The sequence below is a fragment of the Nicrophorus vespilloides genome, unplaced genomic scaffold (assembly GCF_001412225.1).
Source record: "Nicrophorus vespilloides isolate i.1.1-1 unplaced genomic scaffold, Nicve_v1.0, whole genome shotgun sequence".
NCBI lineage: Eukaryota > Metazoa > Arthropoda > Insecta > Coleoptera > Silphidae > Nicrophorus > Nicrophorus vespilloides.
The window spans coordinates 59858-78895 of NW_017100087.1; the positions used below are offsets into that span (position 1 = coordinate 59858).

The window sequence follows — 19038 nt, forward strand, 5'->3', positions numbered from 1 at the left end:
GAATTAACTTATTACGTTTTGTAACATAATATACGGTAATGACTAATGTTTGAGTATTTCCATGTTAATTGTGATCTTTATATGAATATTAAGTTGATTCAATTGTGTGTAATTGGAAAATGTAGTATTTAGATGTGACTTTAGGAAAATAATTATTTGTATGGCCTATGAAAATATTTATGTTGCATTTGAAAAGGTCTGGCAGTTGCGTGTCGGGTGGGAATAAGAGTTTTATTTGAGTATGATTTCGAATAATATTTGGGGTTGCTACCGACTACCGGCAAGTGCAGTATATCAACCCCCTAACAATAATAATAGCATGCATCGCTAATAAAAAACATCGTGTAGCTGTGAGTTCATTGGTTCACAGGTAGTGCAGGTGTGTGTGAGTGTGTGTATGAGTGGTCAGTCAACCATATCGCGATATCATCGTATTTCATGAGTCAAAAGTGTTTGAGCGACGATAGCGAGCGGGTGGGTGTGTGTAAGAGTGTAAAAAATTTCAGAATTTCTTTGAATAATCTCGAAGTCAGAAAAGTGCGTTCCTTCGATTTGTCGTCTCCTTGAGTCGTTCGCGTTGTTCATCTGAGATAATATAATTAAAGGTGTTGTGTGTAAGAAGGTTAGTGGTAGAGTGGTTTTTAAAGAGATTTGCGAGCGTCGCGGCGCCGGCGCGCGTCCTCTTTGCCCCCTCGCCGCGGCGCAGGCGGTGGCGGTACGAATTAGTCTGACACGGGCTACGGATCAGAGCGCATCTTCAAATCTACCCGAAGACATATATACCTTTGGTATATATACAAAATCAAATCAGATCTTGTAGGTCCTGGGAAGTGTGTAAAGCATGTGTGTGGCTGGAACAACTCCCCCACTGACGTGATCCCGCAGTGCGACAACATCGATCATCATCTCTTCAGTGACCTCTTCTACCTATCAACTCCAACTGATACCTAGAATTGAAGAGAGAAAGAGATATACTTAAATATATACATCTATCTCTCTATTACTTGCATACATACTTATAGTAGTAGAAGTAGTAGTAGTGGTGCAGTGTGCGCTCAAGTTCACCGCTCGCATTCATTCCACTTTGGCCTCGCTCCTCTCACTTAGACTTCGCTAAGCTATGGGGAGGTTTTGGTTGTCCAGAGCTTACCATTCGGGCTGACGGTTATCAAAGTGGGGCCGCGGCCATGGACTGGCTACTCGCGGCTTGGATCATAGTAATCTGGTTTGCCTCAGGTTAGTACTCTTAAGATCTACTCACACTCAACACCGCAACTTACACCCCTATTACATAAACTTCATCCATACACATACTACACTATCGATTTTGACCGTAATTTAATTGTATCCATTTGTATATACCCTGGCCAGCATTTAATTTTTCCTTTTCAAATCGCACGTGACACCAATATGAAACAAAAAAAAATGTAATATCCAATTCAACATCAGCACATTATCAAATTACCAATGACAACTAGATACCGAATTTCGCCGAATCAACACATACTTCCTATTTTTTTTTTCCATTGTACCAGAACAATCTGAACGGGAACAACCACCCCCAATAAAAGATCACGTGGTTGATAACTCCAATTTTCGAGAGGGTGGCGTAAATGCAATCGATATTTATTTCCACCAAGATTTTCCCCTTTTCCATCCGAAGTTCCAAAAAGCACACAAAAAAAAATAGAAGAACACAAAAATCCAGATGAAAAGCAGCCTCATTTTTTTTATATCTGCTAATCCTAGTCACATAAATATTTAGATATTGGTTTAATTCAAGCATCGCACGATTCTCGCATTATTTATACAATAACGGTGGTCCGGCTAGAAAAGCTGAGCGAAAAAAAAAATAACGAAGATTGATCAAGGAAGATTTTCACTTTATTACTGACGCGCTAATTAATATTGCAAATATATCACTTCTCCTTGAACTTAATTTATTGTAATATAAATATTTACTCGTATCAATGCCAATGTACAATGTAAATGTAAATTCTTTATAATCGTATAAAACTTCAAGCGATCATTAACCCTTAATTTGTGAGTATAGGAGACCTCTTCCACATCCACCCATTATTTGTTTTTTGAAATACCGTATTTGCAATTAGGTATTTAGTAATAATGATGATAACTTGAAATGAGCTCATCAGGGTGTGTAGTTCGTAATCGTTCGAAATGAGTCCCACAATCAGGCAACGATTGTACGGATCTGTATGTCAAGAGAGTAATGAAAAAATCACGTTGCATTATTTACTTGCATATATGCTTGGTCTAGGTCGGGGAAAACAACTCGATTTTCCACATAATTTCTCTCGCATTACAATTTGATCCATTTGTTTGCGAAGAGATGCCACTGATTTGACTGAAATGAGAATAATTTTCGGATCGGATTATTGCTGTGACCTAAAACGATGCGATCCGACCTCTTTCGAGTAAACATGATTTATGGGAGGAGGCATCGGTTACTATGACCATCCAATTTCCGTTCGAATGCGATAATATACACACCTTGTTGTTTATTCTGTTGTTTTCTACATCAAACGTGGAGCTATCGTTAAAAATAGATTCTGGCGACGGTAAGAACAAGTGGCACAAAATCGGTGCCGCTGAGTCTGTTTCTTCACTAAACCAAAAACTTTTCATTTGGTTTACTCCATTTGAAAAACTTCAATGTCCGAAAGAAGTTTTCACGAACTTTACGTTTAAACCGAAGTCTTGTACGAATGTACGAAACGTTTAACAGTTTTATAAATGTAAATAATTTATTTACAGAATACATGTTTTTTCAAAACTATTTCAAAAGCCGTATAGATTTACAATTCCATAAACTTTTTCAACATGAATAATAATGAATAATTACTTTCGAATTACAATATTCCCAAAATTATACGGGTTTTTCTAACTGTAACTACAATGTGAAATTAAAATATTTAATATTTTGAAATATGCTGAATTATTAACAGATTACAATTATTCATGAAATTTTAGAAATCAGTAGTTGAATTTTTAATATAAAATGCATAGATATTTGATAATTATACTTACATCAAAACCTTACTTAATTAGTAATTTGGACGGAAAGACTGCGGTCAATAGATATTTGTATTTTATTGTATAATAAATTTTGTTTAATATTAGTAATTTTTTGGGATGGAAATATAATGTTCTGTATTTTTTTTAAATTTATTTTAATGTATTATATTTTCTGTACATTTTCAGTAAAACAATGTTACAATTTGTAATAATTTATAATGTTGAAAAAATTATTATTTCATAAAATTTACTTTCAAGATTCATACATTTAATATAAACTTTTTTAATATGTGAATGAACCGTAAACATAAAATATTTAATTGTCAATTCGCATTGTACAATAAACTTTGTATATGAGATTCTGTATATTACAATACATTTAACGATTTAATGAGATACATAAAGTGCGAAATTTCATTTCTTAATAAAAGCTGTATTTTGGCACAGGTTTGTGGCCTCATTTAATAGTTTCTAAGATTCGTAACAATATATTTATCAATTGCGGACTTCCTTTTAGTGAATTGTAGACATCTCGATTTACGATCATTGCTTAATTAAGTTAAGATACCAGACTTTCAAAGAAACCAATCAGCAATTGGACATGTCCATTTGCACGCAACCGTCTGGGGGCACTTCGAAATCGCTTATTGAAATTAACAAAACAGGATCACAATGTATAGAATGTTTTCTCGATGTATTTGTCCGCAAGGTTAAATTAATAATGAAATACATCAATTTATTAGACAATATTGTATTTAAAATTATTGACATACATTGAATGTTTTAATTAGATAATATTAAAATACTAAAAGCTTTATAATAGTATGAAAAATATGAATAAAAACTAAATAGAATTTGATACCAAATGTTAAACAAATTCTGATTATGTTAACAAACTATTAAATGTTGTTCAAAATATTATTTACAGGTCTCGAAGTTAGATAATTGAGTTTGTTTTAGTAGTTTATAACTTAATTAAAACTACATTATAACTCTGTATACTGTTTATAACGAGAATTTAAATTAGTGATATATGGTTCGAGCAATTAAAATACGAAATGGGATATTTCATATTTGGAAACTTTCAAATTATTACATTCTAGGTACAAAGATACACTTCAACTATAAAATAATTTATATTTCTTAGGAAGTTTCTCTTAATACTCTTTTGCATTCTCAAAATGACATCATAAAGTCACCCATCCAATTATAATAAACGTTACTTAACTCATGCAACTAATGAATAATTTAATTGTTATTCTTACAACTCTAAATATATCAAACAAACAAATAACAAAAACTTTATTAATTTAATGAAGATAACTTTCTTTGATATAATTTTAACTTTAATGTTTTAACAAAATATAAAAAAAAATGTTTAAAAAATCAACAGATTTATTGAAATTAATAGCCATTATTTAACATTAAGGTGAAAAAATCAGTATTATCATATTAACAGTAATTAATTTAGGATATGTATACGTTGAATACAAATTTTGGATAATTTTACATAATGAAATTGTTCAAAATTTGTTAACATTAATATTATCAGAGAAATTTCTTTTAAGATTTAATTATTTTATTAGGTAGTTTAGTCGCATGATAGTTTCGTTTCCTACTAATCGATAGAACAATGTATATAGTTCGTGTACAGCCCACCCAAATGGTAAAGTTTTGTATGTACATTATTAGATTTTACGAACCAATGGGAATCTATTGGGTGGGTTACATGTAGGTTAGAGGGTGGCTAATATTTTAGTAACCAAGTGCGTGCAACCAGCGGCTGAATAATGCAAGGGGTTGGCTCGAGCCCCGGAGAAAAGAACCACTGAAAATATTCATGGAACTCAGGGTCCTGAACGCTTCGTACCCGTCCAAATTATTGCCGACGTAACGACAATTGTTTCCCCGTTTTTGCGTTGAAATGACGCAAGAATTTTTCTCTCGCATCCAATCAAATTCAATTGGCCGATTGTCTGCGAGGAAACTTACATATGCATTATTGTTTATCATAAACACTTCGCGGAATTCATTTAGTGCCAATAACAAATCGGCGGCACCGCTCATCAAAACCCGGGCCCGACGAATTAAAGATCAATTGAATTCGTTTAGTTTAGTTCGAAACGCATTTATTATACATAAATATTAAACTGAACAATTTGCAAATGTTTATAAATATCTGGTTATAAATTTTAAACATAGTTAATAAAAAAAATATAGTCTGATTAGAATTTTTCAAAGTTTTATATCATAAGAATATATAAGATAATTTCACAAAAAATGGAAATCAAAATAATAGTTAACTTTGTGATTACTTTTAAGTTAAAAAAATTTCTACTCTTCTTGAGAAATTACATTTTTGATAGGAAAAATAATAATTCAAATAATGCATTTAAAGATATTACAAATATAATGATTACAAGACAAGATGGATAATTGAGTTTGTTTTACTAATTTTATTAATATTAAATAATCTTTTATTTAAATAACAAAGATACATTTCTAAGACAAGAAGGATTGAATTTTTATAAAATTGTGTTATAAATCTATGCTTTCACATACGCACCTTTTAATAATGGAATTCTTCTTTGGTCACAACTTATAATCGTTTATATAATAGTTTCATTTTTACAAAACTTACAAATATGTAATTTTATAATTTATTTCTTATAAATTTGGGTAGTTTTATATATTTTGAAAAAATGCGAAAAACAAAATAGGTTTATAAGTGGTATTCTCAATTCAGTAATATTACAATTTCAGTGAGGTTCAATAGCAGATTTATAAATATGTATTCGTTTTTTATTTATTTATGTATAAATATTATTACAATTGTGTATTATAATATCACATTTTATAAGAGAAACTCGAAATTTCTTCATATACGATTACAGAATAATTATTTTGCAATTAATGTTTGACTTAAATGAGCGTCTATATTTAGCGAGAGTGTAAACGATTAATTGAATCGTAAATCACGTTTAGACGGCAATTAAACGGAGGTATTCCATAAATTTTGGATTTTATTAAGGTCCGGGTACGGTGTGTGTAAATCACCTCGTCAATTTTTTTTGTGAGGAAAACTATAAAACTTGATGGATTGTTCTTCGGGGTGTGTCTCGAAGCGTGGTGAAAGCCCACCTATTGATATTAAATCGATTGGAAGCACTTCTTTCGCCATCGGAACGAGCATAAAATCAATGGTATATGAGACATATCGCCGATGGGTGTATGGTACGGAGAGAGGCGCGTATTGTTTTAAATTTAGTTATGCGACTAAAAATAAAACGAGACGCGAGACGGTGGTGGCGCGCTATTTAAATTGTCGTAAATTAGTATCCAATTAAAAACGATTGCATACATATAATATTGGTCGCGCCGCTCCCGACGTGTACACCCCCTTTCGCCGCGGCTCGACGCGCTTTTTTTTATACTGTTTCCCATGTCTGCAAACTATTTTTAGGAGACACTTCCTACTCCTCCTTTTATACATCTTACTTCTTTCTTTTTTTTTCCTCTCTTTCTCAGCGCACGTTTCAAGACACCGTCCTCCGGATTAAGAACGGGCGGGATTTTCGGTGTTTTGACTAGACACCTACTCGCCCATTCATTATTCCCGATTCGTGTATCCTTCCAAAATCACTAATAAAGGATACGATCTTAATTGGACGGATCACGAAAATAGAAAATACCATAAATTTAACACACACTCGAGACTGTACAATATTTTTCTTCTTAACTGTATCTACCAATTTTCCATTCCAGTTCATAACATTTATTGCTAACATTATTACAGTAATAAAAAAAAGTTTTTTAACTTATCATTAGTTAATTAAATTTTATTCATATACTTAATTATTAATATAACAAATTAATTCCTTTATTATAAAATTATTTTCTTATATAATTTTAATGAAAAGAAAATTCACTACAAATTTTATTAAGTAAAGACTATTAAAATTAAATTATTTTACTTTAATTTATTTTTTAATTAAGAAATTTACTAATGTGAAAAATCTTATTAACAAATGCAATTTACTGTAAATATGTGTTTTCAGTAATTTAAAATAATATACAATTGTCAAGCACTTTTTCAAGGGGAAAGCTTGACGTTACGATAAAGCAAAATGCAAAATTTGAAACTGGTGTTCAAACATCTCTATGAATTATAAATAGTTTTTCCTTGAACGAATCAATTTATTAACGCGGATGCGTCCGCTTATTGCATATATGATACATAAGCTCTCCTATAAATTAACTAGTAAAAGATCCAACAGTCTGAAAGTTATATATTTATTATAAAAGATCTCCCGCTGAAATATAACTGGAGCATTCGTTTGGAGCTTACTATGGGTATTTTCTTGTTATTTCCAATTGCAGACGTCTTCTTTTCATTAGAATATAAGTGGAGGATATTGATAATTGATATTAACAGAAAATAGTGATACTTTTTGAAGATATTTCATATAAGTATGAAAAATTGAAATAATATATTTTTTTTTACATAAAGATATATAACTATAATTGGGGTGCGTTTTTTACATTTTTCTATATGGAATATGAATTATTATAAAATCACGTTTTAGTAGTTAATTTTGAATTGAATCAACACTGTGTAAATCGAGAAATGCCATTGAACGAATGTGAGTTTTATATAGGGTGCAAACACGATGAAACTAAAATTTAATCAAGAGTACGTGCTGATATTTAATATTTTTTTTCTATTACCTATTTCTCGCCTGAATGTCACGTATAACGACTGCGATTTTCTTCCCGTCCCTCGTCCCTCTATTCCACCCTCCGCTTGATAATGGGAATCACCCGAAGTGTTTGTTATTAGGGTGTTGCAAAAGGGCATTCAATAAAGACCCATCGCACGGTGTTTACTTTCTACAACACAGGCTCCCATTATTGGAGCAATTTGCCGGAACAGTAATTGTTTCTCTGATTTATTACGAACCCTCCTGATTGTTTCGCACCAAAGTCGCCGTCGTTTTGGAGCGAACAAATAGCGGATGGACAATTTACGCGCAGGGGGAGAGAACGTATTTCACCATTGTTGATGCGCATTCTAAACAAACATTATTATTTGGGGATGATAGATAAATGGCAATGTTACTTGCTCCTATGCAAATAACAAGAGGTTTGTGTGTTTGCATAGATGGAAATATTTGTTATTTATTACTAAACATTTATATTCAAATCCATTGAAAGACAATATATTTCACATAAGAATTAATTTAAATTGAATTATTAATATATATTCACATCTCCCACAATTTGTGAATATTTCAATAAATCATGAAATGAAATTTCTTTTTGTATTTTTTTAGTTGTACGAAAACCATTTATTCAAAAAATGTTTTGAAAACTGATATATTTTTATATTAAAGTTTTGGCGTAATTGCCAAACTATTAGTATTAATAACCCATAATTATTTCCGACATTTTGCTTTTACCTAGGCCCTAGGGAATTGAATGAACCACTCCCTGCAATGCGGTAACGATAGGCTATATTATCATGGAAACCATTTACTATTGATCAAAGTTACAATTTTTTTTGTTTATAAAATACGTATATTTGCAAATTTCTATTAAACAAGTTTTAATTAACTAAATTTAACTAAATGTCAAGGAAATATGTTGAAAAATATTTGCTCTATCTTAAAACGGATGAAGGAAGTCGTAAATCTTCAGAAAGAGAAAAAAATGCCGATTTCTCAAAACACCATGCCAAATGAATATTTCGGTTTCTAAGAATTTTTGGGAGAGCTGTGAAGTATACTCATGTCAAAAAGTACTTTTTTTTCTTTGATTTTTAACGTTTATGTTATTAATATGGAAATGCAGAGTTGATTTATTGGAAGGAAATTAAAAGATCGTTTGGTTGATTAAAAGCGTCGAAATGTGGTGATAAATGAAATGCCACATGTGTGCGGTAGGTATTCACCACATGCGGCATAGTAGCAAATGTATTGAGGAGGGGTGTATATTACACCAGATTATAAAAGCAAAACCAAAAATGGGGTTTTATGCGGCGCATGTAAAGTATTTCAATTTCCATAACGATTCTTTAAATATCTGTATGAAATAAATTTGCATAGAAAGCTATGCGGGGTGGAAATTCGACTTGCAAAATAATTTAGAGGGAGGAAGGACTGACGAACGAACAAAAAAAGTAAATGACGGGAGGAACGAGGGTAGTATGCAAGTATAAATTTCGAGGATGGAAACTTATCGGTCGTTCCAAATCTATTGCGGAACGTGCAATGGAGCAATTTGTATTTTACTTATGTAACTTGACGGGCGGAGTAATCAATGTTTCATGCGGATGCTCGGAGCAACGAGTTTTCTTTTTCTTAAAAACAAAACCCTAACACAGAACTTCGGAATCAATACAAATCCTTCTTACTCCACCCCAAGAACTACTGCAATCGATGTGGCGGATTATGTAATTAGCGCAATGTTTCTTCTGTTCTGTTTCTCTTTCTTCCTCTATTATTCTTTTCTTTTTGTATTTCGGGGCGGAGGAGAATCCTCGTGGTGTATTGATTTCTTTTATCTCGATTCATCAAGAACTTCCAGCCGAAGCTCTCTCTTTTTCTATGTCTCTTAGTTCAGCAAATATGTTAAATGTGAATTGATTTTTCGTCTGTTCATTCGGGGAAATGCTATTTTTTGAGGGGGAGATTATTCCCTTTCGGAGCACCACAAGTAGCTGTTATTCGTCACGATGAGTGTAACTGATACAGCGTTTTCGTGTATTGGCAAACAGAATTTTGTTTGGTTGTTCAATTGATTATTGCTTGGGGTTTTTTGAGGAAGAATCCGATCGCGTGTCTGGAGGGGCTCAAGTGTCATGTTTATAATTAATTCCTGATGAGTGAGAATGACTTTGGCACACGACTCGGATCAGCTTCTGAGTGTTGACAAGGCACTTCTCTGTATGTAGCAGCTGTCGTTGTCTGCACCAAACACACAAATGGCCCTTGTCCAAACTAATTTCACATCTCATCGCACACCTTATTGGTATTAGACGGTTAATTTAACACCGCGCAACGTCTTCATTATGACCCAGCTGTTACCAGCATCAAATTTTCAATTTTACCAGAAGCCTAAAAATACCGGAAAACAAAAAGGCTGAATGAATTTATTCGTCGACGTAATTTATGAATTAGACTTAGAGAACGGTCACATATATATATACGCGTTTTCTATATATACACATTTTCCCTGCTGAAAAAGAAAATTTACATTTACGACCGTTGCGTGCTAATGATAAAACGACTTTCAGTCGGCTTTCTGCTTATAAACGTGTTTGAACTCCGACAACGACAAAAAAATCAATTTTCACTGAATGAATGGATCTAGACTCCAATCGAATTTCATGCATCTATTATTATAGACAATTCCACAGTTTTATGCAACAACTATTTTTAAACAAATCGTTAAATCCATACTTTCCCTCTAATTATGTTAATTATTTCGTTCAAGTTAATTGCGCCTAATGTATAGTATCAAATATGCAATTATGCGACGCCCATCAAAACGCTCGTACTATAATATTAATATTCACAACTCACTACTTTTATAGCTAACACTCTAACAGAACATTTTAATATATATATGGGATATTCGCTAACTAATATCTAAATATTTATATAGAAACTGTATGCAATTGTATAAAGTTATTAACGAAATACACAAATTGTTCTAAACCCCATTTTTTGTAGGGCAAACACTTCAATGGCAATACAATAAACATAATTAATATTCTCAGTAACAAATCTTCTTTGAAATTGTCTGAGAAAAATAGTAATTTATATAATGAATTTATTGGATATATCGATCACATTTCATGTTAAATGAGAAAAGTTTTTAAACACTATATTAGTTCGATAAACTGAGTCAAGACAAAGACGAAAGTTTTGTACAGCACATATATTAACAAGTGTTCCCCTCGGATTAATTTCATTTAAAAACTTAGTAATGTATGAAGATTTATCATTCAGATATTTTATGAGAACCAATGTATTAATATATATATATGAAGATTAATCAATAGTTTTACAAAATGTATACAATTAAACTTTTTACTTTACTTTACTATTTACAATTTTTTTCTAGCTTTCTAACATTTATATTAGTCTATTTTATACTCGTGCAAAAAGAAAGATATTTCTTTTTATCATATTAAGTAAGTTTTTATTTCAAAATTACATTTAATTTAATAATATTCTTGTATAATTATTGAATTAAAATTAAATATTTGTTACTGTAAAATTTAATTTAGATATGTTTTCATAAATTTTAAATCAATAATTATTGCAAATCCAACAAGTTTGGCATTGCTACATACATTTAAAATTAGTATTTGCATAATCCAAAAGCTTTCGTGTTAAACGAAGATTAATAATGAATATAAATATAACTGAGCACGTGGATTGTTAGATAACATCAAAAAATATCTACTTCCATTTAATATTCATTTCGAGGTTAAATGTATGACAAACTTTTTTTTTAATACATAATAAATGTATTCATAAATTAATATAAATGCGTTTGAGCGTGAAAAAGGAATGTCAACGCTCTAACATAAGACTCATTAAAATATATTCCATTTTGTTAAACGAAGCACCGTTTCGTAGATGCGAATGACCGAGAACATATTAATATAAATATTATTGAAAATATGCAAGGCTTATGAATTATTTCGCGAACCAATGCGAGTCTTGTACATTAAACTCAACCTGATATTATCCTGTAGCATATGATGCAATTGCACGCAAAGCAATGGTATTATATAATTGAAGTTCAAAATCATTTTCATGCAACTACATTAAAAGAAAATTCATATTTGCTTACTAAAGCAGTAGACAATATTCATATGCGTAGCAAGGATATAAATTGACAGAACTGTCAAATTATTGGGAAATGTTCAAGTCATTTAAACGTAATGCTGCATCCACATATTCTATAACAAAATATAGTGATATTTTTTTTTTTTATTTGGTGCAATTGCAGTATTGATGTAATAATTGGTAAAACTGACTGACATTTGTATTTGACGTAATACAAATGTTATTTTATACCAAATTAAATTTACAATAAACAGATTAAAATAAATTTATACATTAACAAGACGACTTTTAAATTAGTATTAGTTAAATAAAATAACTTACATGGACTTAATCATTTGTTTGATGCAATACAGTTTGGATATTCCCGAACCGCACATATTTTTAACATTTTAAATTGTTTATTATATTATATCATTTCCATAGATACCAGACAACATAATGATTTTTGATAATTTTATGAATCTAGTAATAACTTACAAAAAATACAGTTTTTGCTTATTTCAAATTGCGTACGTACTAGTTTATACATTATGAATGAAAGACAAATATTTATAAAATTAGTATTTCCAATCACACGTAGGAATATATAATATTTTCGGAAATAGTAGTTTCGAGTAATTAATCTAAAAGTGGATGTAGTGTGGTTTTATTGTCGATTTTCGGTTTGAACAAATCGAATGGGGGTAGAAATTGGGAGAAAGAAGGCGAAATGAATGCACGTATTAAATATAAACGTGGATTAGCAAAGTTTTAATGAACGTGGCGAAATGTTAGACAAAATAAATGTTAAATCAGCGCTAAGCCGGTGCGAATCCCGCGCGCGATCCGAACCTTGACAGGTTTAGTCTTTGCCAACCAAATTATGATATACTTATGCAGTCCACGTTTTGGCCGACGTCCAACTTTCGGCAGAAGATTCGTGTGTGTGGTCCGCATTTAATTCCAATATTCGACCTTAGCGATTGCGGGCCAAAAATAAAAACGCACATCAATTAATTTACGCACTCGCCGCGCCGCGCACGGCTCTTGCATACAACTACGATTTTCACGTTAAATCATGAAAATGTTTACATTTGTGTATATACTGGTCGAGTGTATCCTACACTCGTTATAGGTTATTTCCATTAATACTACTGTCTACGTATTTCATTTTCATTTACTAATACTTGACAAGTACTTGTATATATATACGATATTAAAGTCAAAATAAATGACTGTATAATCTGTAATGTACTAGATATAATACTCGGAAATACTATAGCTAGTTTTATGTAGAATTGATTTTCTTGTAGTACTTGTATATACTTGTGTTAATGCAAGTTTTATAGCAATGCGTCATGTACTAAGTTCTATATACTTGTAATACTCAATTATATGTCTTGTGTACTTGTATATATATATTTATAAGTTACTTGGCATGTATCGCGTTGATAGTTCACTCGTTCGTGTTAAAGAATGAGAAGGGGAAATAGAAAAGGAAAGATGAGTCTGCGTGTGTGTGTGTAAAGAAATAAGGAATAAGATGTGGAAATGGGGTGCATTTCTCGCATCGGGCTCATAAATTTGTGTAATATATGTTCCCCTTATGTCCGTGTGTTCTTTCGCTCCGACGTCGCCCCATTTTTCTAATAATATCGTTTCAAATTTACCTGCATCAGATGTGTGTGTGGCGGCACGAGAGCGGCCCGAGTTCAAAAGCAACAAGAAGTGTTGTATTATTACGATCAGATGGCCAGAAGTGCCAGACGATTTATATATCCAAATGCAATACTCACTAGCCGTATCTCTCCATTCGCCAAAATTATAGCACGAAGGACAGCCTTTATATATTTATAAATCGGAACGGAGGACCACACACACAAAATAAAAAGGAACAACCCGAATCCCGACTACGAAAAACCATTAGCGGTCGCATCAACCAAAGAGCCGAAGAGGAGTCCGATGGACGAACCACGATTTGCAATTAGCGCAATTAAAACTATCCTAATTGCGAATTGCAATCAGGGAGGACCGCTCTTCCAACAACATTATAGCAATCATCTGCACTTTTTCCCACAGCGTTTGTTGCGGAGGGTGCATTTCCAATTAAGCCACCCTCAGCGCGCGTTGCCAAAATAAACCCCCGTTGCGACCCTCCGAGGAGGCCACGAAGAGCTCTACTTTTCCAGGGTGTAATCCTTGTGTGATATAACCGGTTGTAACGTGCAGACGTGTTTATATCTGTGACAACGTCCGCGAGCCGCGACGGCGTCCGGCCTCAGATTTACGACGGCGCTAACGCCAGCCCAAACGGCGCCGACACACTTCCCATCCTTCTCCAACGCACACCAAACCCACTCGCCCCGTCTCGTTCTCTTCCTACCATTCAAATAATTTCACTAATTGAATTTCACCTGCAATTCTCATTCTTTTTTATCATTTATTTCGGGGGAAGACTCACTTAATTAAATTACATCACATAACATGAATTACATAAAATCTATTACAAGAGTAACGTTTCACAACCGAAATAAACACAATCGAAAATGCATTTTCCCATTTAACAATCCATTTCAACAATATTCATACAATTTTAGTAATTGATTATCGTTCTTTTTCATCATGACGTCGCATCATATTATATAAATGAATTACAGTGGAACCTCGCTTAACGAGCAAATTAATTGTAAGAAATGACTAGTAAAAATCCTGAAATTTTAATAAACAACAACTAAAACCACATTTTACAATCTAATATCAGGATGCAAATAAATCTGTAATCCTTTTACTAATCTTTGATTCTCACCCACTCATTCGATTCTCGTCATTCAAATAATTTCACTAATTGAATTTTACTTGCAATTTTTGTTTTTATTTCGGGGGGAGAGATCTCTCTTAATTAAATTACATAATGAATCGCATGTTCAACGAGAATGTAAAAATAAACACAAATTTCTCATTTTTCGTTGCAAACTTTTATTATCTGGATGCAAATAAATTCCCAACCGGACGGCGCTTTTTTTTAGAAACCCAAACACCTCTACAATCGTTGCAATCCAAAATGCGCTAATCGCCTCGCATGTGAACTGCGAAAATCGCGTTATTTTAAAGCACAATTATAAAAAGTCAAGCTGATATTTGATACTTCCACCTTTCGTCAGACACGTAAATTATTCCACGTGCAGATTTTAATCTTTTCAATTTAAATTAAATGAACATTGACGTTAACCGCTTTATTAAAACGTTCATTAGTAATTAATTCGTTATTTTTTTTTAAAGAACAGTTGAATTTAATTAACGTTTGATAAAATGTTTGTAGTATTTTAGTTATTTATATATCTGCAACACGTGTTGCTATACTTTATATAAAAAAAAAATATACAGTTTCAATTACAATTCTATAAAATTTTAAACTTTTGATACGAAATATATGAATTTGATATGAATAAACAATTTTATTATATAATATGCATAACAAGTTACATAAAAGTTTAAAAACATAAAGAGGTACTGTTTTTACTATATTTTTACATATGTTTATACATTTTTTTATAAAAAGCTTTCTTACAGAATATGATAAAATAAGAGCAAATAAATGTTTATTTTATTATCGAACAGAAGATACTTAAACTTTATTGTCAATAAATAATATCAATGATGATTTTGGAAATTTATTTCAAAATTATATTTCATTGAAACGAGAATGCTCTAAATACGTATTTATAACCACTTAGAAGATTAAATCTCCATAATCGACATTTCCATCTAATAAAATACACATACTTTCTTCGCATTCGTGATTTAATAAAGTGGAAAATGCACCATAACAAGGATAGCTATGCGAGTGAGCTAGCTCATTACTCTTCCAGTTATATTATGTACATCACGTATCACACAACTCTGTAATTATATGTATATCACATGCTTTGATGCGATTATTGTTAATTTGATGGACTGCATTAATTTGATTGCAAATAATAATACAATTTTTTATTAATTAATTTCCTTATTATTTATATAACTAATTCATATATTATGATATTATTATGACACTTAAATAGTTTATGTTTTTGATAAACTGAATAAGTTTTTATATAATAAATCTGGACATATAAAATAATTTGACGTCAGTAAGTATTCAGAAAAGGGAATGGCTACAAAGTTCTGAATAAATATTATTCAAAGAGTTCCAATCGGAGTCAGTAAAAGTGGCATTGTATTTGAACAAAGGTCGGAACTGCACACAAAGCTGAAACTTTATAAATAAGAAGAAAAAATGAATGGAAAACTTCAGAGTTTAATTACAATGAGAATGAAAGAACTTTCTTGGATTTATAATAATAATTCAATATTACATTGAAATATATTAGATTTGATTTATTAAAAGTTTATCAATCTGTTATTCGGACTTTCAGAAAAAAGCTGTTATTATGACTTATGTTTATTTGTTTCATATATTGGAAATGTAATATGTATTAAGATTATGTAGTAGTATGGATGTAGGTTGACAAATGTGAAATAAAAATTGACGTTTTATTGTTTTGTTTTTCAGCAACTGGCTTGGATCCCACAAGTCTACTAAGCGCCGCAACCGCACCGGGACAATCAATCGACCTCTTGGGGGCCTTGGGGTTGCACAACAGCAGTTGGGCGGGCGTCACCCTAACGCCGGGGCCCCAAACAATTAGGCCAGCCTATTATCTGCAAGGTAATTAAAAAGTTTGAGCGAATGAAAAAATCACAGTCTAAACGACACCCCTTTTCCATACCCATCCCATCCCTGATCCGCGCTCCGCTCATGCTCATAATCGAATCAATCCATTCAAACGCTTCCGAACAAGAGCTCCTCGTAACCCCTATTTACGAGGCTTATTTGCATCCCTGTCTCCCTTCCCTCACTAACATCGTCATCATCGTCACCGCATCAAGTTTTAATTGATAAAGTTTTGTGATCCGTTAACCCGGCAAAGATCGAGTTCGTATTGTCCATAAATTGTTGCGAGTTATTACGATTGCAATGCGAGAAATTGTGTCTAGACGTGCCAGCATAAATTTCGGCCCGTTGCATTGCTGTAACGAGTTCCGTTCGTCTGCCAAAAAAGTTTTCGGGGCGCATTGATTTTATTTTCCTTTGGGGGCAAAGCGCTTAAAAATCAATTTCTGTTCTACTTACATTTCAGCGGAGACCTCAAGACCATTTCCCCATTTGAATTACAAAAACCTCGAGAACTCGACGAACGGATTTTATATACGTGGAACGGACGAACTGTTGCCAAGCGCATCCACCAAAACTTCCGATCTTTAACCAAACATTTAATAAGCCAGAACTTTCCGTATTCTCCAGAGCGTATTCAACCCAGATTTAAATTAATTAAAAGTCCCCTTCTTTTGTCGTAATAATTACCATTTTTTGAAACATAAGATACAACTTTTTACTTACATAATCGGTCTTAAAATGGTCTTTTATATATTACAGTGAATCAATATTCCCGCAGAATCAACATAATTGGTTTACTAAACAAGAAACGTAAATACATTTTTTTGCTATTAATGTTATTAATTTGTATTAAATTTTGATTAAAATTGAAATAAAATCGATTCATATAAATTGCTATTTCATATAAATTGTAATTTTCTCTTACAAAATATTTAATTTTATTTAATTTTAATTACTGTGATTCTATACGATCTTTGTTTGATAAAAGATAAGATGTTGAAAGTATTTTATGGCATCCTCCCTACTCAGCTGTTCGCAGTATAGTACACCCTACTGGCTCCAGTCCAAAAATATCTTCACGACTCCACGTTTTTGTAAATTGGTCTGAGTTTTTCTATTCCTTTGACATGTTCACAATCAGATTTACTGTATTATTTGATGGATTTATTCATAGATACATTACTTCTACATTTTGTCCATAAAATATTGAATCATTATTATTCTCATTAATTAATAACATTTATTAAGTCAACCGGCATAAAATAAAGTAAATTTTAAACAACGAGTATAAAAGAAAACTACTCAAGTTTTGGATGCAATATTGTGATTATAATATAAACAAGAACGATATTTAAATTGTTTATTATGATAATTAATATATTAATAATTATTATGATAAAAGTAGTTTTATAAATAAAAGTTAAACAGAAATAAATATTGTAATGTAAATATATATTTTTTATACAATGATTTTTTGAAATAGGCCAGCGTTAGCCAAAAGAGGTATCGATCGACTTAGTCTTGGTCTGTCTGTCCCAAATTGCATTATTATTCACTTGCTTTAGAAATGTGGCATTAGGCTTATAAATCGAACAGAGATATTTACCAATGAAATATTAAATTAAAATAGTATTTAGACTAAATTGAATAGATTCATAACTAAAAAAATAAAAATAATATATTTTATAAACTCAAATTTAGTGATAAATAATTTTAATTTGAAGATTTGTACTAATTATACTATTTTATTCAATGAAAGTTGTATTCCTATTAGAGTAATCAAACTTAATTAAAGCTAATTGCTGTGTGATTTCAAAACTGTGAATTATTTCTAATAGCTGATATATTATTAAATAAAGCAGCGTTTAGCAAAATCGATCGAATGCATAAGTGATTTAAGTGTTGTGGTCATTAACTATGATTATTTCACGTTTATCAATACATCATTTACACTATGTTTATTTTCATTGAAAAATGAAACTATTTTCTAAATAAGAATTAATGTAATACAGTATGTAAAGAAATTGAAAAATAAACTTTGATTTCAATATTTTAATTCAATTAAAAATAAATATTTTATATAATAAAAGATAGTCATGTATGTTAAGATGAAATTTTATACGAATATAGTTTAATATAGTTTATATATCAGTAAAGTATATGGATATTAAAAAAAAGTAATTGGATAAAGATGTTCTTCCTCATTTTTCCGGCGCTTTTATGTCTCATCATAATATCAGGGTTGTTTCAGTTATGCCTTTTCCGCGAGGCCTTCTTTAATGCCGTTTCATTACTATCTTGCGTCCGCTTAAATATTGATCAAAGCTGTAAGAACCCCATCCAACCCGATGTTTACTTTTCACGTTTGCCTTTACACTCGTCGGTCTCAACCCTCATCCTTTTCCTGTTAAACACATTAAATCCATAAAGACATCCACCCGCTTT

The 19038-nt window shown here is 31.5% G+C and overlaps 1 protein-coding gene across 4 annotated transcripts in view; it reads left to right on the plus strand.

Annotated features, from left to right (window-relative positions):
- The first annotated feature begins 136 nt into the window (after positions 1 to 136).
- LOC108567316 (protein kinase C-binding protein NELL2-like) overlaps positions 137 to 19038 on the plus strand; it is a 27342-nt gene continuing 8440 nt past the window's right edge. For 2 of the 4 annotated variants that reach the window (XM_017927705.1, XM_017927701.1), the window contains exons 1-2: positions 137 to 1236; positions 16429 to 16584. In XM_017927705.1, coding sequence (XP_017783194.1) covers positions 1188 to 1236; positions 16429 to 16584 — 205 coding nt within the window. In that variant the 5' untranslated portion in view covers positions 137 to 1187. The remainder of the gene's footprint in view (positions 1237 to 16428; positions 16585 to 19038) is intronic. The other 2 variants (XM_017927702.1, XM_017927704.1) reach the window with 1 other exon arrangement.